The sequence below is a fragment of the Pteronotus mesoamericanus genome, unplaced genomic scaffold (genome assembly GCF_021234165.1).
Source record: "Pteronotus mesoamericanus isolate MK-2021 breed Mesoamerican mustached bat unplaced genomic scaffold, CSHL_Meso_final scaffold_651, whole genome shotgun sequence".
NCBI classification, from domain to species: Eukaryota; Metazoa; Chordata; class Mammalia; order Chiroptera; family Mormoopidae; genus Pteronotus; species Pteronotus mesoamericanus.
In genome coordinates, this window is record NW_026555325.1 from 19,473,368 (window position 1) to 19,494,136 (window position 20,769).

A 20,769-nucleotide genomic window follows, 5' to 3' on the forward strand; every position below is an offset into this window, starting at 1 on the left:
TTAAGGAGTGAGGAAAAACTGTTGAAGACAGGAGAGATAGCAATGTATAAATGTTGGAGTACGATTCTTAACGAGCAAGAAAGTGAGGAGATCCAGGGCACAACTGGAGAGGTTGGTGGTTACATTCGTAGTAAAAAGGAGGAGTACAGAGAGAATAGGTAGATGCTGAAAGGTCATACATAGTCTGGGAGTTGGGATGATGGAGTTTTATCTACCAAGGAAGTGTGGAAATTTTGGGGTAGGGAGGGGTGAAGCAGGTTTGGGAAAAAAGATTTGAAATGGCTACTTTGAAACATCCCTGGGAAATGCCAATTAGAGATTTGCAGCCATGAATTTGAATTGAGGCTAGTTGTGGTTTTGTGTTCTTCTCCAAGCATTTATTCAGGTGGGGGCTTGGAGCGGACAAGTGGTTGGGCTTAATTTGAGGATTATCCAGGTGATTGAGAAAACAGGAAGAGAAGAGGACCATGGGACTTAAGGGTACTTACAAAGGAGAGATTACAAGGATGGATCTTGACTGTAAACTGGGAAGAAATGAAAATGAGGGTGTAACTAATAGGGAAAGTAATGGCAGGGTCAGTGGATTGGAAAGCAGATGCTGGCAAGAAGATGCTGGAATAGAAATACCAGAATAGACGATCTGGAAAAAAAGAAGGTGGTGTTCACAGTGTGCAATGCTTGAAGTCTCAGAGCTGGTGCAAGTAATTGAGATATGAAATCAGAGGTTATAACAATGAGAGTGGGTGGCTGAGGCAGGGTCAAAGAGAAGATCATCAGAGGTGAGGTGGTTTAGGAACTGAGGCTCCATGGGAATGTAGAAGACAGCAAGAATGAACAGAGGTACACATTTGGAAAGGGGAACCATCAGGTGCCCAGGTCATCAGTGAATGAGGGCAAACAGCAGTATGAATAGATGACAGCAAGATGGGATAATGGATGGTAAAGTCTAATGACATGAACTTCAAAACAGGTAATATTTTTGAAAGGGGATAGAGGAGAAATTAGAAGGTAAAAGGAGAGACACTTGACCTATCTCCAGGCTGGGGGATTTTTGGGACAGGAGCTAGGGTGTTACTCAAAGTATTGACAGCTCACGTGGAACAGGAATCACAGATGCAAGCTTTTAGTCTGGAGCAGGGTGCTGGGTGCCTTTTGTGAAGCTGGGCATTAACTCTTTAGTCACTGGATCATAGGACGGTCTCAGGAAAGGGATACTTACCATCTGGTTCAGAGACATGTTGATATTTTAGCAACTGGTACAACCATCCCTATTTTTACTGGCTGAACATCTGACTTAAATGTGAGTGGATAAACAAACTTCCCTTGATGGAATGCTGGAAAAACAGTGTTAATAGCCTCTAGTCTTCAAAATTCAGGTTAAACCTTGCTTTCTCCCTGTTTTCAGGTTTTGCCCAATGAAAGGAACATTCAGAGAAGAGAACAATATGGAGTTTGTGGAGGGTAGATATTGAGTTTCTGGGGACAGAATGGGCAGGGGGCAGGGCTGAGAAGGCGAGAAATGGGGCAGATTGGGTTTCTTCTGAGAACTGAGGTAAAGAGGATTGTGAGGCATGCTAGAACTTGTCTGCTGTGTCTTGGAGGAAGCCAGGTGAAGACCTTGTGGCAGCTCTTGTTGACTTGGTGGCCAAGGGTGAGCAAAAGCCTCCTCAGAGTTTCTGTAGCTCTCGGGCCTGTCCTAATGGCCAGCTGGAGTATAAAGGCCTCCTCGGGACTGCTCTCAGGTGGCCAGGAGAACCATTGCTCGGTGGGCCTCTTCCTACCCAAGGTGATGGTGTGGTCCCTGGGGGAGGGGCTTTCCCCTGTAAGGCAGAAACCAAGGGGTGCTGCTGCGGGGGCGGGGTCATCTTGGCAATCTTCCTTCCAAAACCTGTGTAGACTGTTGTGGTCTCCACTCCATTGTCACTGTGATAGGTTTAGTGTACCCCTAGGAGTTTATGTCTGGATATTTACATTCAGTGTCCTCACTTCTCTGCTCCCAGACCTGTGTCCTTTTAGTTTCTCTCCCAACCCAGCTTCAGGGAACTGGAAATGGGAGAATGGTTTTCTTTAAATTCAAATGTGACTCAGTCTAATCCTACTAGGAATGTGGTAAGAATTAGTATAGCATGTATAAACTGAACTAGCACAGTCCTTATAAAACAGTATGTAACCAAATATACTTAAAAGCTCTCCTTGGCAATTCATTGTCTACTGGACAAAGGCCAGAGTCCTCAGAACGGCATATAAGATCTCCAGAGATTTACCCTTGCTGTCTGTTCCGCTCCTCACCTTCTACTTAAGACTACTGCACAGCACCCTATGCGCTAGGCATATCACACCCTCTTTTTCTTGAAAATAGAATAATCATTCATATCATCATGTCTTTGCCTCATGTTAAGCCTGCACCTAGTGAACTTTCGACATTTGAGTGAATCATTGCTTTTTCTACAAACCTGTCCTGATGATGTTTCCTATCTTCCTTTTCCCCCAGGGTAATTATTCCCATAGCTCCTTTTCCATACCTTATTTGTATCACTTGTATATTCTCTAAGATATAAGTTTTGGAATCTTCACTAAGCTATGAGTCTCTTAAAGCCAGAAATGATAAATTATTGATCTTTGTTTACACTAGGTGCCTAAAGAATATTTGTTGAATAAATGGAAATTCAACACATATTTGAGTTTACATATTACCTTTCTGCTGTGAAGTCTAAAATATATTTTGTTTATCCTTTTTCTTTACTTCAACAGTGGAGGCAAATTTTCTGATGAAGTAGAGGATGAATGCAGAAGAAAATTGGTGACTATGAGTTAGGATGGGAGGCATACTTAATCCTGTTATTTTTCTTTTACTGAGTGACTTTTATTTACTTGAGTTATAAGTGTAGATATGTAGTGATTTTGCACACAGTTGTTATTGTTTTGTTCTGAATTGGAATCATAAACTTAAATTGTTTAAAATTAAAGTATAACTGGCATACAATATTATTTTAGTTTCAAGTTTACAACATAGTGATTCAACATTTATGTACCTTGTTATATAATCACCATACTGAGTCTAGTAACCATCTATCACCATGCAGTTATCACAATAATTTTTTATATTTTTAATTGATTTAAGGGGCAGAGAGGTAAGGGGGTGTGGGAGAGAGAGAGAGGGAGAGAAAGAGAAAAAGAGAAAGAGAAAGAGATTGATTTGTTCCACTTATTCGTGCATTCATTGGCTGATTCTTGTATGTGTCCCAACCGGGGATTGAACCTGCAACTTTGGTGCATTGGGATGATGCTCTAACCAAGTGAGCTACCAGTCCAGGGCAAATGTTTTTGACTGTGTTCCCTGTGTTAATATACTACATCTCCATGGCTTATTTATTTTATAACTGGAAGGTTATACCTCTTATTTCCTTTTACCTTTTTCACCCATCTCACTCCCCACTGGCAACTGTCAGTATGGAGGTAAGTTATTAATACGTTCTTATGTTAGTATGTTCTTTAAGGTATACGGTGTTCAGAGTTTGTGATAGAGCCAGAAAGCAATTCCTCACCCTCTTTGAACTAAAATTAAATTCCAAAAAATATTCTGAATAGAGGGAAAAAAACCCACTCATGCATCAGAATTGTCCCAATGGTTTGGGTTAACTCATGCCTCAAACCTTTGCTCAAGCCTCAAGCCTCAATTCTCTTGTGGGGAATGTTTTAAATTTCTCAGATGAACTGCTCAAGATAGATGAGACAGGCAAATAAACATTGGACTTCATGTAGTTAGGGCCTGACCTAAAGTGAGAAAGAGCCTGCTGCCTCCACCTGACCTCTGCAACAGGTAATCTGTGGCCTAGAGTTCGATGTGTATTAGATGTCGGGCTTTAAAGGGTTTTTGTTTTTGGTGGATCAAAAACAGTATCTGTTCTGTTTGAGAGGATGTTTATTTTGGGGAGAGATGCTAGAGAAATGCCGGAAGAGGACTGCCTACTGTTTTTTCAGGGAAGTAATGGGATTTATTTCCCCAGCCTGTGAGACTTAAGTGCATTTGCTTGGTCAGAGTCAAGTGCCACTTAGGCTAAAGCAGAGTTATGGTCCTGTGTAGATGGGCTGCTTTTGTTCTCTCCTCTGACCACAGTCTTCTCTGTCACTCCAGTTTGGCAATACAAATGGAGGATCCCATTGTAGGTGCTCAGTAATGTTCTGCTCTAGTAATGGGAATTGTTGATAGCAGGTGCATCTTTATGCTTTATTTATATTATATCAAATTCTCTTTTGAAATAGATGTGATCCGGTAGATGAGAAGACTAAAGCACATAGTCACACAGCTAGTGAGGGGCTAAGCTGGAATTCAGTACAAGGCTGGCTGTCTTTGATGGCCCCTCCACTGACTGCCTCCTGCAGGGAATGTTCTCTGGACTGGACTCTGTTATTTGATATACGAAGGACAGCAAGCACCCATGACCAGGGGATCTCAGCTCTGCTTAGAGGACTAGTTGTGTTCTTGCATGAGAGCACTGAATTGCCACAGGGTAGGGAGGCAGAAGGAATGTTGGCCCCATCTAGGATGGCCTGTCCTTTCCCCATCAGTGGCTTCCTTCTGGGCCTGGCACAGTGGATGCCTCCGACTCTGGGTGGGTTGTTGGCTGAAGAGATTGCTGTGCTTGTGGAGTTAACTTTGGGGAAACACCAAATTCCAGTAAGTTCCATCAGCTTTGCAGTCACTGACTTGATTAGTTTTGGGGATCTTTGATGTTGTGTTAAGCTTTAAATCCCTCAGGAGATGTAATATGAAATAACTAAAAATTCAAGACTAGTTTAGGTATAATTTAACTTGGGCTTAAATAGTTATTGTGTTGGGGCTCATGGAAAATTCATTTTAGTTAGTGTAGAGACTGTTCTTCAGAATACGGTAGATAATTTCGTGACATTTTCCAGTTCTTGCTCCAAGATTCCTAATAAATTATAAAGGCAAACTATCCTTTTCCTTTCTCTGTATGGATCTTTTACTTCAGTTCATTAAAGATGAGAAAAGTTGGGTAACAGGAAAATCGCTCAAGTAATGGTTAGATGATATGGGATTTAGTCAAATGTCAGCTATCTATCTGCATGGTGCTCTTTAGCATTCTTACTTTTTTTTACTTTCCCCTTCCCCAAACTGGACTTTATTTTTTATTACGAGAATAATCCATGCTCCTTTTAGGAATTTAAAAAATGATGTACACAAGGAAGAAAATAAAAATGACTTACAACCCTGCCATTCAAAGATGAGGTAGATTTTAAACATTTTGGGGAATATTCTTCCAGCCTCTGTGTGTGTGTATATATGCACATACACTTTAAAAGAAATATACACACAGATACTGATTTACCTACTTCTGTTTTCTTCATAATTCTCCACTTGCCCATCACCTCTTTTCCATCCAGAGTATAATTAACCAGGAAAGAACTAATTCCTAAGCTATAAAGAAATACTACAGCCTTATTTAAGGCTGTTGTTTACTTCTAGATGTTTCTTTACTTTATTATAATTATTACCAGCATATAAAGTCAGAGTGGGGTAAGAGATGTTGATGGCAGTCATTTTGGTGGTGAGTGATCTACACCCGTTGTCCAGTTTGGAAAACAGGAAAAATGCCCAGAGGCCCTGGAGAGGAAAAGGCCAGGGCTATGGGATCTAGAAGTGCTGTGAGAAAGCACAAGTTCTGAGATCGATCTCCCTCTTTTAAATGAGGAAACTGAAGTCCAGAGAAGTCTGGTTTTGTGCAGGCTGAGATTGTCAAAATAGGGTGGGCTGTCAAATACAGTCTGAAAACAGACCGTGCTGCTCACGATGGCTGCCAGACTGATCACCCAGGGGGTAGGTACAAGTGCACTGGGTGAGGTCAGACCCGGAGGTCAGACCCGAAGGTCACTGCACTGATATTGGAACTTGGGGTTTCGTCAGGAGTCCTATTAGAAATTTCATTTTGTGAGTCACTTGCCTCCTGACCGCCTCATGGTAAGAACATAGACTCAAACTATGGGCTAAATTTCTTGGGTTAACTTTGGGTTTCACAAAACATCTTGAAATTTATGGTTGAGGAGAAGCTGTTGAGTATAAATTGCTAATGTGCTCTGCTGATTTCCATCAGCTATGTGATTTGACTGACAACAGTGTGAGCCTAGCCCACTGGGGTCTGGTGAATTACATCTGCTCAGCCAGAGTGTTTCTTGAGCTGGAATTGAAATGCATGCCCCTTTAGTTTCCAGTGTGATGCCAACACTCAGGCAATTGACTTTTGCTCTTCAGTCTCCAACAGGGGGAAAATTATGAAATAAAATGGGGAGAGGCCAGGCATACTGAAGATTCAATCCCATAAATATAAATAACTGCAATTAATCATGTGCAGTCTCTCTTGTCTATTAAATCTATACTCAGTGGGTCAGTAAGTTTCACACAGCTCTTTAGGTTCTCAGCCAGTGGTTGGTGGGGAATGTTCCAGGTGTGTCAGCTTGTTGAGATATGACCCAGGGTTCTTTTCCAAGAAGAGTCCAAAATGAGCTCAAGATATAATGAGTTTGGGGTGGGGGGCGGGGAGTCACTTGCAAACAACCCTTGCCCAAGGGGAAATAGAAATATAAAAAAGACCTCTGCTCTTGACATTTGAGAGGCTCTCTCAGTAGACACTTAACTCTTCTTTGTTACCAGCTTGTTAGACTGAATGGGATGGAACAGTCTTTCAAGTATGCAAGTTCAATAGATATTTGCATTCAAGATTATCCCTGAAGTATTTGTTTTTCTATTATAGAATCCTATTTTTTGATTGTGGTTTACCTTTTGACTATTTTCTCATGTGATTTGTTAACTCTTCCTCTCTACTATGTATTTTTTCCCTTGCTTTCTTCTACTCACTATGAACACAGTTAATAGCGTCCTTAAGAAAAAAATGACTACTTTTACTCATGTTACCATAATAGGTAATAAGGATAGATTCTCTCTCCCTCCTCTTTTCTCCCTTCCCTTATTTTCTTTCTTACTACAAATTTCATCATATTGTTGCCTTGATTAAAACCCTCAATTGATTTCCTATCCCTATCTCGTCAGAATAAGCACCTGGCTAGGAGGAAGTCATTTGTGACTCAGCACCTGTCTTGCTCTCTGACCTCAGCTGGAACCTGTTACCCGTATCCATTGCTGTGCTGCAGCTAGGGTAGCTTTCAGTTTCCACAGAGGCCAAGTGTGCATACCCGTTTCCTCCTTGTGGAAGGCTCTTCTCGCAGGTCTCTATGTGATTGGTTCTTCCTCCTCAATTCCATTTTTGCCAAATTACCTTGATAAACATTCTGTCTAAAGTGGATCCCTGCAACCCTCAATCAGTCTCTAACCCAGCGATTTTCCAACCATTATGTTGCAGGACACTGGTGTGCCGCAAGAGTTTTTAAAACATACAATACCCGGCTGTTTAGTAGGGGGCGCTGACCTCTTTCCCCTTAGATTGTTAAATAAGAAAATGACAATAGCCAAACACAGCAGTAGTTGTCTGGTGAGAATGAATCAAAATTATGCCTATTTTTTGGATCAGATTGGCAGAAAATATAATACATTTTTTTGGTGTGCTGCAGAATTTTAGTAGTTTATGTATTCCATGAGATGAAAAAGGTTAAAGCTCGCTGCTCTAATCTAATGTTCCAGCTTACTTTCTTTATTCATTTGTCAGTTTCAGAATACCTAATTTTAAAATTTGTTTACTTGTTTAGTTTTTGTTTCCCGCAGTCTATGAGAGCAGAGAAATTGCCAGCCCCTTGAGCACTGTGGAGTCTATAGCAGGCATTTAGTAAGTCCCAGCTGAATATGTGTGTTTTAGGATTGAATGTTCTTCCTTTCATCTTCCTTGCTTGGGTAGGTCCTTCAGTGATCCATTCCTGAGTATTTGATTAAACTCTTGCTTTGGTTATTTTCTTAAGAGTGTACAGTTGTTATCCTACCCTCACCAACTGTAGGTGTGTTTTTCATAAGCTAGTCTTCAGCAAGGAATTTTGAAGTTTTTTAGGAGGGGCAGATGAATTATTTTTGGCCTATTTATCTATAAACTTTTCCTTAAATCCAAGCCAGCACAGAAAAAATTCTTCTAATTGTTTCTAGAGCAGAAACAAACAGCTTTGTCAAATTTTTCTCAAGATAATGTGGTTCTCTTCTTTCTCTAATCTTGGACTGTGTGTTCGTGTTTGGTTTGAAATTTTAATCTTTGTACTTTTATGAAGTTTGTGTTATCTCATCCATCCTGTGTACAGGAAACTTCAGAAATTATCTTGTAAGTTCCACTGACCTAGACCAGAGGAGGGAAGGGGACAAAGTCCTTTGAATAGATAGAGCCAGAATGTTGAAAATTCAAATGCTAAATTGCTAATAAGTTGCTTCTCTGCCCTGCTCAGAGTTACTTTTATGTATTTTAAACACAGTTTTGGCTAACTTGGCTCTCATACTTCTGACCACAGTGGTAAAATGTTTGAAGGAAGCTGGAGAGCTCAAAGATCAAAAGGGAAAATCACCACCAACTTGGTGGTTTAAAATAATCAGGAAAACTTTGTGAAGCAGACAGAGGAAGAATTCAAATGGGAACAGTCTGTTGATTAGGGTTCCTGAGGACATTACCTTTGGATAGCATAGTGTAATGTTCATATGGATGATTCTAAGTCATCAATAACTGAATTTAGGGGTAATATGTCTTTAACTATGAAGACAAAGCATAGCCCTACGTAGGTAGCTTAGTTGTTTAGAATGCCGGTTGCGGGTTCCATCTCTGGTTAGGGCAGGTACAAAAAAACAACCAATGAATACATAGATAAGTGGAACAACAAATCCATGTTTCTCTCTCTCTCTCAAAATCAGTAAATAAAAAATTAAGATGACAAAATATGGCTTGCCTTATGAAATATTTTAATACAAAATAGTTTAGACATTTAAAAAGAGCTGTAAACTTCTCTCAAATGTAAACCCATGCAAGGCAGGATTTTTGTATTATTTGTTCTCAGTTGTACGTTTAGTGCCTAACATGTTAGATGATCTCTTAATAATTACTGAATGAAAGAATGAATTTGTGCCTTAATTACCCAACACGGCCAAATAAATAGGATATTAAGATAGTAAGGCTTTTTTTTCCCCCCCTTCTTTATCTATTGAATGAAAAAAATAATGAAATAATACAAATTGAAATTTAAAATAGCTCTGGACATTTTCAGAGATACTTTATTTATAGGTGGTGTGAGGAACCACAAATTCAAATGATTTGCCTGAAATCACAAAGCAAGTTAGTGATAGAAACATTATTGCGAGGCAGGTCCCGTTAATCTCACCTTCCTGGTGATTTTTAAAAATCTGCTGTTTTGAGAGTTAGAATAATATAGAGGTTTTTTTTTCTTTTTTCCAGCAATAGCAACTCTAGAGAAAATATTGAGTAGAACCCTTTATCTTTTCATGTTCATGTTATTTAAATTTTAGACTGTCAAATGTGAGGGTATTAGCTGTGCAGTGGTACAAAGTTATTTCATGCACAGTGACTAGTCTTGTTTATAGTCTAGTACTTGAATGCTATTCACTTAGGGTGGGTGCCAGTCCTTTTCAAGAAGAAAAGAAAAATATAAAAGGAGAGGTTTGAAAGGGATGCCTTATTCAAGTGGGGAGAATAAGATCTTATGACTAAGTTTGTTTAAGCCAAGATGACTACAAGGATAGAGAAAAACTGCTCAGTATTTTTGCATAGGTGAAGGAAGACTTACTTTTTATTTTTTTCTTCCTTTTTGGGGGATGAGAGGACAGGGCATTTACAAAATGTTGTATGATTTGTATTCCATACTTTTGAATGAAATTTTTATTAGAAATATTAAGGGTCAGCCGTTTTTAGGGAGTGTGATTGATCACGAAGCTAAAAAGGGGATACGTGATTATTTTGACTATAGTACAGCTTAGATTTACTTTGAATGTAGGTTGTGTGTGTGTGTAATTTGGCCCTTTGTTGAGGGTTACATTTATACATGCAAAGGATTATTAGTTAGATGTGTAGGGGAGTGTGTTTTAAATGTAAATTTCGGCAGGCTAAGGGGAGATAAAGGCTACAGGATGTAAAGTGTGGTTAGTTTTATTTCCTGGGAATCTTCTTAAGCTCAGGAAGGTACAATAACTGGTCTGTCATCCTAGCCTACTTCTTGGCCTTCGTTATAACTCTCAGCCATGGTTTGTGCATTACCAGAGCTGTAATTGAGCTGTAATCAAATTTAGAACTATTTTTTTTGCAATGTACATAAATTAAATTAACCGAAATTATTGTCCCATAACTAATTATCATAAAATTAACATAGTTTTTTTATGAGCTCAAGATTTCATGAACTATGTTCAAGTATTTCCTAAAACACATTCCTAATGACATAAATATAATGCAATTACAGCTGGAACTTCTGAAAGAATTGGTGCATTTTCCCCTCATTCGGTGATAAAAATAGTGAGCAAAAAGCTAAGTAAATCAATTGGCATCAGCATTTTGAAGTGAAAAAAAGACAGCTTTTCAAAGTTTTGTTTGTGCTTATTACATTGGAAGGAAGGCAGATTCTCAAACCTTCTTTAGCTGTGCTATTCAAAAATAAGAGACTTGAGAATAATGATCTTGAGTTTCTTTAAGATTTTGAGAGTCTTCAAAGAAAAATGACTACATTTAGTAAGTAGTTTTTTCTAATTTATAATGCTGTATTTCCTAAAATATAAGATATTGAAGAACAGTAAAAGAGATCTCTAATTAAAAGACCCAGGAAAATAGAAAATTATCTAATGCACTTTGTTTTCTGAACATGCTATGTAATTGAAATTTTCTAAGGGCTTTTTTTTTTTGACTACTGTAAAATTTATTTCTACCCATATACAGGATAGGGTGAAAGTAGGTTTACAGTGGTTTGTATGGAAAAATAATATGATAACAAATAATACAAAAATAAGCTTTTGTGGACTCACAACTGTAAACCTATTTTTGCCCCACACTGTATGTTATAATTCCTTTTATTGATTTGCTCTGCCTGTGCACTGTTTTATAGCATGTAAGTCCTTTTAAAATACATTTATTTATATGGTGAAGTAATTTTTTTATGAAACATTTTGTGATGTATATTCAACAGCCATGATTGTTATAATTATAATAAATATGGATGACAGGCTTGATATATTTTAATGTAAAGAGATATTTTGAAGTCTATTGTTTGGTATGCAGTATGCAAAAGTAAAGGGCTTTTTTCTTGTCTTAATTACTGAAGTAGATTCTATAACAGCATGAAAAATCTAAAAAAGGGTTTGTGCTGCCAAAGGAATGTGAACCATTTTTCTAACCCAACAATAGGGCTAGCAAAGGGGCAGAAAGATTCCTGGAAGCACAGGACCAGTGTGGTCTGCTTGCCTAAAGAACTTTTTTGTGTGATTCATTGGTAACATCCCTTGTTTCTCAGGCAGAATTCAAGGTTTTTTTTCAGTGTTTGCTGTACTCTTTCTTTAGTAAGGCATTTCTTATTAGTTAATATACAGGGCCTAGCACAAATAATGCCCCTTTTTTATTATAAAATCTTTTATTAAAAAATCATAAGCATGTAATTCTGTAATATAACAATATCGCACTCAAGGACACCATATGACATTTTAGGTGAAATGTTCAAATTAAAACTATAAATTATTACACCCATATTATTACCCTACCAAGCACACTCAAGCAGGCCTTACTCTATGAATGCAAGTTTGTTTAATTTTATACTAACCATATTAGAGAGGATTTTTACAACTTTAAACAAAAATCCATTAATATGTCTAAGATGATAGCAAATATATAATAATTTTGGTTTTAAAATAAATTGAAAAGGGAGAACAAGTTCACTTGCACAAACTGTAGTTTTTATGATTTTTTAATAGCAATTTTATGGAGAGCAAATGCAATAGAAATCATTCCATTATGAATTAAACTGATTATTTACATTTAATGAATATAAATCTATTATTAGTTCAGATGGTCTTCATTGATTTCTTGGAATTCTAAAGTGAACTTCATGAAGATAAGGGAAAAAGGTCAAATTTGTGTCTTTTTAGTACTGGTGTACATTTTGGAAATAGCAGAAAACAAATACATAGTATGGAAGTTGCCTTGAAAGCACTGTATTTTTTTTTTTTAAAAGATTGAGTCTTACATAACAAATGATTATCAGAGTGCAAGCATGTATCCTTGTGTTCCTCTCTCGCCCTCCTCTCTTTGTATGTTTTTATTTTAGAGTTCTTTGTGAAATAAATCCTTTAATTGGTTATTAAATTAAAAAAATTAAATTTAAAACATTAAATTTAAAAAATTAAATTAAAAAGAAACTTGCACACCAAAAGAATTCATGTAATAACATTTGAGACAGTTTTTTAAGAAACTAATAGAGCTTTTAAACTGGCTCACTTTAAATGGTGGTTGACCTTATTTCCTCTTCCTTTTTTTTTTTTTTTTCCCTTTTTGGTGCCTTTTGCTTACATTTCTTAAACTCTGATTTGAACCTCTGGAACCAGCTCAGCCTTTCTCCCTGCCAGCTCCTTGTTCTGTCAAGTTTCCAGGCTCCTGCCCTTCTTTGAGCCTGAGGCATGGTCCTGGACTAACCTCTTTCAGAGTTATCTGTAGCTGTGTGTTTGCTCCTGAAATGATAGAACTGACCTAAAAGTGCCACAGAGAGACTAGTAGGGAGCTTTTCCAAATTATATTCTGGCTTGAAGCTATGTGAACCAATAGCAATATAGCGTTCTTTCATTTTCTCTTTGTTTCTTTTTTTGTCTTTATTAAAATAGTCTTTCTTTGTTAAGATTCCTTTTTTTCATCTTTTGGGTTGGGCCCTTGTGACTTGGGATTTCCTGGGGAAGTTAATAGGAAATAGAACATGCCTTTCTGACAGCAGCCTGGCTTTCTGATGGGTCCTGAAAAGCAAGGAAAAAGCTAGCATTTGGATATATATATGATTACGTAGCTTTAACTTCCTAATCAGCCATGGTCCAAAATTTTGGACATCCAGAATCTGAGGATTCATTATATTTCTAACTTTTCTGCAGACTTTTACTTTGTTCTTTCATATATCTTGTTTTATCAGAATACTTTTCTCAGTAACTTCAGAAAAACCTTTTCTTTTGTCCTTTGATACTCTGTTCTGTGTACGTACTTGTTTTTTACAACTATAGGTTTTCATTGTTGTTGCATTTGTGGCTTTAAAAATTATTTATTTATAATAGGGGAGAGGTGAGAAGAGGGTGATTCAAAGATAAAAGTGTCTACTGTTTTCTTAGAACTTGATGTATTTATTTATTTCTGTTAGGATAATTTTTTGTTGATAACCCCTGGGTCCATTTCCTATCCAGAGTTAACAAAGGATGATTGATTTTTCATTTTATGGACTGGGACTCTTCTCTTTTCCCAGAGAAGAGGCCAGTGGGCCTCCGATGCTAACTATTTTGTTCACTTAGTGTCCGACAGCTTTCAAAGAGCATGTTTGTATTTCTGTAGGGATCACACGCTGCTGTGTGACATGTATATGTGTAGAAGCGTCTCCTTGGCTGGTGAGAATTCCTTTGCAATTTTGACACTAACGTCAACCTTGGTGAAAGAGAAGTTAGTACATGGTGTGCTTTGATTGTTACTGTGTTAAGCACTTTATAGCATATGCTTGGTGTGCCTGAACCATCATGTACTTTTGTGTAGAGATGTGTATAAAACATTTGATATCACATCAACTGGAATGATAAAGGGATTGCTTTGTGAAATATCTTGTTCAAAGCATCCAGAAAGCTTGACTTTTATAGTTAAAATGGGGCTGCTGGGTGGGAAGGTACTTTTGAGCTCACTGCCTCTTGCCATTTTGCTGTGGACTTCCTGCCAAGTTCCATGGTTGCTTAGGACTTCCTCTGATGAGGTCCCATGCACTCTGTAAGATTTGTATAACTGTCTCCCATAAGTCCCTGAATTTGTATACAGGTGGGCCTTGAGGCCTGGCCCTTTGTGTTGTACCCTCTGTGGGTTTGAGAGTGTGTCATGACTCAAAAGAGATGAGGGGGTGGTTTCCCATGCACAGCTACGAGGTGGGTGATGCACAATTAAAATATAAGGAGCTTTTTTCTACTTCTGAACCTGCATATCTTATGTAAAGGGCTTAGTGAAGTAGCGCATGCTACATACATCTAGATTAAATCCCGCTGTTTTTATTTAATGTTTTAAATTTCTCATTCATCTGGGTTTCTCAGTTTATGTGATCAGAATGGCATGGAATCCTTTATATTTTGCTAGAGAACACATGGACTGCAAAGCTTTTTATCGAAATTACTCTTCTAAAAATGATCTTTGAGCTGTACCTCCTCCACTCCTCCCCAAATACACACTGACTACTCTTGTAAGGGATGAAGAGAAAGAAATACACTTACATCAGTGCTGGCAAAAGATTCAAAACCCTGAGAAGGCCCAATTTTTTCTTAAGTTAATGGCGAGCATGGAGATTGGAAGGGAAATTGCTATTTCTACAGAAGAGGCCCAAGGATAGGAGAATTTTTGTAAAAGTGAAGTGGATATCCACAGAGAAGTGATAATCCATATGGGTGGATTTTTATTTATGCTAAATTAAGAGAGAAGCCTGGACTGTAAGATGGAGAGAGGAGTTTGAGGACTCTATTTCAGGAATTCAGGGGCCAGGAAATGTGCTCTTGTTCCGCAATAAATTTGCTTGTGGGTGGTTGCTGAGGGGACCCTTAGCCTTTTTTAGTGGATTGTTATTTCTTGTTTTTAAATCTAAAACGTGTGGTTAAGTCATCCAAATGCATGGTTTAGCTGAGAAAGTAGCCTTCCTGCTGAATAGAAGGAGGCAGAAAGGATAGCGCTCAAGGACTACTTGAAGTAGGATCTGAATGGTTGTTCTCGTTATTGGAGTCACTATATTTTTAATGGGATTCCTAAAAGGACAGCTAAGAATTAAGTTGAACCAGGTAAATTGCAGGGTTAAATAAGAATGCGGGTGAACAGACTGAGAAGTGGCCAACTCAGTTTTTGTTTGCCAAAGTTCGTATTTTTGTGTAGTAGTTTTATCTGTAGTTTTACGCAGAAGATTCCTCAAACAGTACCCTTAGCTCCAGCTACTCTTGTAAGTTTGGGACCCACCTGTCCATCTGTTTGCTGTTTTCTCTAAATAGGTGTTCTGTCAATATTTCAAATTTCCCTATTCTAAACTAAGTTCTTTTCCCTTAAATCTGCTTTTCTTTCTCAGTCTTAGTGTTGTAATGTTGGGGCCAGTTCACAGTTACCCAGGTTAAAACCCTTATGGTGTTCAGTCTCTTCCTGCTTCCTTCTGTAACTGGTTTTCAGGCCTTGTCATGGTTTCTAGTTTGGTGCTGCCATGAGAGATTTCTGCAAAGCATCAGTCTCTACATTTGCACTTTTCAAATAGTCCTGTACCAGGCTCTCATTCTGTCATATGGGGACTCTCTCATTGCCTTCCAATTGGTCCCTTGGTCTTGATCATAAGCTTACTCTTTGTTTTCTTCTAGAAGTTATATGGTTCCAAGTCTTATGTTTAAATCTTTAATTCATTTTGAGTTGATTTTTGTATATGATGTAAGATAGTGGTCTAGTTTCAGTCTTTTGCAGGTGGTTGTTCATTTTTCCCACCACCATTTATTGGAGAGACTATCTTTTCCCGATAGAATAGTCTTGGCTCCTTTGTCAGAGATTAATTGACCATATATGTGTGTATTTATTTTTGTGCTCTTTATTTTGTTTCATTGATCTATGTGTGTTTTCATGGCAAATACCATACCCCTGATTACTGCAGCTTTGTAATATAGTTTTGTCATGGGGAGTGCGGGGCTGCCTCTGGATCTGAGGGTCACTGTCTGGAGCCAGCTGAGGAGGGAGCAGGGCTCTGAATCCCACAGAGCCCGTCCTGGGGGTGTCAGAGACGGGGGGGATACACACGAGTCGTTGCAAACACTTCTTTGTTTGCCAGAGAGGGGAAAGAGCACCTCCCTTTAATGGAGAAGGGCCCTGAGTCCCTTTTTCCAAAGGCTTTTATTGAAAAAGTTATCATGGTGCTAGGTAATAGAAATGTGCAGATTATCTCATTATATCAGTATGTTAATGTTTACAGAGAATAGATGGTGTTTTGAAGAAAACAAATGGTAGAAACACACCAATTTACGTGGGTCTGAGAGGAGACTAGTAAACATGAGAGCATAAACGTGAAAGCGCCAAAGATTTAGGGTCAGGGTCTGTGAATAATGTGAATTTCCTTCCCAGCATGAGCTGGTTATCATAGCTTTTGAGGGAGAGACAAAGCATGCTTTAAAGAATTTACTTCTAGGCCTGATTTCCCCTGGGACCCACCAGGCTTTAGGATTGTCTCCAGTATTATTTTGAGCCTGAGCCAGGCGGGGGGAGGGAGCCACCAAAAGAAGAGGAGACTTCTTTCAGATGGAATGAGGATGCCAGCCAAGTCCAAGTCGCGCCGAGGGGTGCAGGTCTTTTTGTCCTTCTCTGTGTCCCCCAAGTCCTTGTCCTGCTGCCCATTTCAGCTGTGTCTGGCTTAGGTTTTCCCTCCACGAGGGATCTTACCCGTCATTGACTACCAACCATCACAGGGCCAAGCAGGGTGATGCGAGGGAGGCAGGGGCTGCACCTCTGCCAGGGGGACAGGTTTCATCTCCTCAGTGGCCTGTTTTCCCAAGGCCTCCTTGATTATTTCCAGCCTTCGGGCCCTCCTGCCTGTTGGCAGGGCTACAGTCCCTGAAACCAGGCAGGGCGTTTCCTAACATAGTTTGAAATCAGGAATTGTGATACTTTCAGCTTTGTTCTTCCTCAAGATTGCTTTGGCTACTGAGAGTCTCTTGTCTTTCAGAGTATTGGTAGCACTCAGTATAGCACAATTAGCTATAAGACAGAGTTACAAGACAGACTTTAATATTTAATTCTCCAAATTCATTTGTAATTGCATTGAGTGCAGTTGATATACCCACAAATATATTTGAGTACCATTTCGTCTAGGGTTTTGTTTGGTTGAGCTGGTGTTCCCCTTGCAAGCAAGAGTTAGAGGGCTGACACTGCTCTGCGCAAATGCAGGAGTCACTCCTGAGTCAGTGTATTTGTGATTTAATTTATGGGCTATTAAACATGGACATCAGGCTATGCTAACTTGGCTAATTATTTTGGATGATTTTTCTGCGTTCAGTTTTCTTGTATTTTGAGTTGCAAAAGTTAATATTTATTGATATTCTTGTTCCCTTTTGCTAAGTTACTGGTTGCAGCTTTTATTTAGAAGGAAACAATCTTCTTTTTGTAATCATTGTGAAAACTTTTCTCCTTATAATGGAGGGTCAATGGATATAAGTAGTCCATAGCATAGGATTTATATTTATCTGGTTTTACATTTCTTTCAACATTAAAACAAAGTTCTTATATTATCTGGCAGAAGGTTGATGGTAGATATTTTTTCAGAGGGTTTTTCACTGCCTTAGTGAAACCCTAATGCCAAAGGACTGTACACTTCGGGTGAGTTTTCAGAATAGAACTTTCTTTTGGGAGTAACAGAAACATATGGTGTGGCTCTTGGGAAGAAGTTGCCTTCTTGAGAACAAAGGCAGGACAGAACTACCCTGTGCTTAAGAGCGTAGACAAAGTTGTGGTTTTGTTACTTACTAGGGGATGATGTTGGGCAAATCCCCTACTGCCTCTTTTATGAAATTCAGATGTAATGTTGTTGTGAGCTGATATTATATAAAGAATTAAAAGCACAGTACTTATTATATTAGCCAATACTCAATAAATGACATATATTGTTGTAACATTAATCATCATCATCATCCTCATCATAGGAGAGCCAGGTCAGATTGATCTGTGTGTCTGTTTTTGAATTACCTGTAAGAGGGACTTATTCATTACAACTAGCTAGATGTTCTTATGGATGAATTTGATCATAATAGATATTCCCTAAGTATCGGTTATTTTATGAAGTTACTGAAGAGAGAAACTCTCTTTATTGATTATAGTCAATATTATTGCTAACTTTGCAAAATAACATATTAATGCAGTTTTTTGTTAATGTTAGTGGCTCATTGAGAAACTCCATGAAAATATCCCCCTAGCAAGTTTCGGTTCCAGACAAATGAAATTTAAGCAATATGATAAGGTAGGCAAGGAATATAGGAACCTAGACAACTGGAAAAACTACCTCCCAACATAACTGGCTGAGTGAACACCTTTGCTGAAACATTTTCATTGACTGTATTATATGACATCCCTCAGTTGGCTATGTTGATGTGTAGTATCCTTTCTGAGGTCATAAATGACATTATCAAGACAGAAGTAATGATACTGAGCTAAAGTCAGTCAGCTACAGAACACAACCAAGGGACCACCAGGCTCCTATCTCTATGGGGAGGGCAGATGCATTGTTTAGGTATTTACCAGGTCTCTATTCTCTGTCCCTAATTGTTGGGGGAACCCAGTCAGTCTGGAGATAGCATGCTGTCATCTCTGGGCTGTTAGGGTTTCTGTTGTGCCCATAGGCACTCATGTGAGCATTTACGGAAGCTCCAGGAATGGTGAGGGTTAGCTGTAACAAATGGGTGCGTTCCAAAGAGGCTAAGTTGTGTTTTTTTACTGTTAGAGCAAATCTGGATCTTAGGTTTTGTTTATGGTTGACTGGATGATGAACAGAGGCCCTAGCCAGCATATACCAACTGTTTTGCATAATTTGGGGGTGAAGGATGGTTGATGTGGAGAAGGGACCATCAAGAAGAGACCTCCAGCAGCAGAGAACAGATGCACGTGAAATATTTTTCTGGTGAGAATCAATAAAGATGAATCTTAGAATTTAGGAGTTTGTCAGAAGGAATGAGATAAGAGTAAAAATAAAGTTTTAGGAAATGCCAACTTTTATTTCAGTATATAATTTAAAGTATTCCAAAATAAATTTTCTGTAGGATTGTAGTTACCAACTGCGCTGCAGTTCTTTGTTTAGGGACCCAAAGATTTGAGGTGTCATAATGTATGTTGAGATACTATAAATTCTTTACTATATCGAGGTTAAAACTGATTTCATGTTAAGTACTGTCTTGGGTTATGAAATATCTGTAGAGTATAAGGTGTGCTGTCCAGACAGGTCAGACCTCTGCTCATTCAGCAAAATAGGGGAGAGATTCTCCTGAAAGAAGGTGAGTGTGCCAGCTGTTATTGTAAGTTAAGTCTTAGGCAGGTAATATTGACTCTAGGTTAGAATGTTTTTTTGCCGGTCACACAGTGTTTCTTTTTTGTTTAGCAAAATAAAAGCTGGCTACAGGTTTTTTTTGGTGGGATTTTCATTTTTATGCTTTTTTTTTGGTTTCTGAAAAGTAAAGAATATTTAAGTCTTTGCAAAAACTTAAAAAAAAATTCACGAGTCTAATGGAAGTATTTTTGTATAAAGGTGAGAAGAAATACAGTCAAGAGCCAGCACAATACAAGACTTAAGAAACATACAGTGAGCACAAAAGAGCACTTGGTCTGGAGCATTTTCTCTTGGAATTGTGGTGTCATTGCAACTCTGGCTAGAGATAACTTTTTTTCTTTTTTTAAGTTTCTTTAATGAAAGGAAGCACAGCAGTATTAAACTGGCATTTTGTGAAAGGGTCAAGTCATGGTTTCCTTTGACTTTTTGTCTGTGAAGTGTAGACTCTTTTAGGGATAGAAATGTGAGCGTGTGGGCTTTGAGCCCTAGTGAGAACTTCATTAGGAGGGGAGAAGAAAACCCAGGAAGGCAGTTGTACCACAGTTTAAATTAAACACTTGCCAATGAACCTAAAGCAGGCATGAAGTTCAATGTTGTGTTTAGTGACAGAAGATTTCTACCAGTTCTTGTGGAGGGGATTAGCGGTTGAACAAATCTGCAAGGACAGCATGCAGCTTTGTTGGATATACAATGGCACTTCTTTTCACAGCTCTCTTGACTTTATAGTATTTAAATATCCCTGATTGTCCCTTAATTTGCTTTTCTTTCTTTAATTCCTGTTGGAAAGTAACTTTTGTGCAGTCAATTCCTGTGTTTAGGTTTTTCTTTTTGTTGTTTGTTTTTGGATGGTGATATTTAAATTGACGTGTTAGTAACTTCCTTATTTTATGTTTTCTTTCCTAGTTTAACATAGTTTCATTACCTATACAGACTCTTTTATTACTGGGACTCTTTATGCAATAAAAATCCTAATTAACTTTTTTGTTCTCCCCCCTTTTTACTGTAGGCTAAGAAATGGCTTTTAAAAAGGCAGTGAAAGGGACTATTCTTGCTGGAGGAGGTGCTCTTGCAACTGTTCTAGGCCTCTCTCAGTTTGCTCATTACAGAAGGAAGCAGGTAAGTAATGGTATATGTATTGATTATACTATGAAACTTAAATCTGTTCAAGAACAATGGGTGGAAAGGACTCATGGACATGGACAACAGGGTGGTGATTTCTGGGGGAGGGGGTATAAGGGGACTAAATGGTAATGGAAAAAATATAATAAAGGTTATATATTTAAAAAACGTGGGGGTATGTGTATGCTAATGGTTTTATTTACAAACTGTCTCAGCTTGATCTGAAAGACACTAATTTAGAATACTGACTTAATGGTCCTTGAGAACTGTGTGTATCCCATTTTTTCAAAGTAGATTTCTTTATCAGAAAGCATTATATAATTTAGCCTCTGTTTTGGCTCTTTGATTTTAAAAGACTGCTTCATTTCCAAGTGCCAGGGTTTGTTCATTTAGACTTTTTTGTTT

At 38.3% G+C, this 20,769-nt stretch overlaps 1 protein-coding gene across 3 annotated transcripts in view; it reads left to right on the forward strand.

Annotated features, from left to right (window-relative positions):
* Positions 1-20,769, forward strand: part of GPD2 (glycerol-3-phosphate dehydrogenase 2) — a 134,580-nt gene that overhangs the window by 12,062 nt on the left and 101,749 nt on the right. For all 3 annotated transcript variants that reach the window (XM_054562754.1, XM_054562753.1, XM_054562755.1), the window contains exon 2: positions 20,252-20,361. In XM_054562754.1, coding sequence (XP_054418729.1) covers positions 20,260-20,361 — 102 coding nt within the window. In that variant the 5' untranslated portion in view covers positions 20,252-20,259. The remainder of the gene's footprint in view (positions 1-20,251; positions 20,362-20,769) is intronic.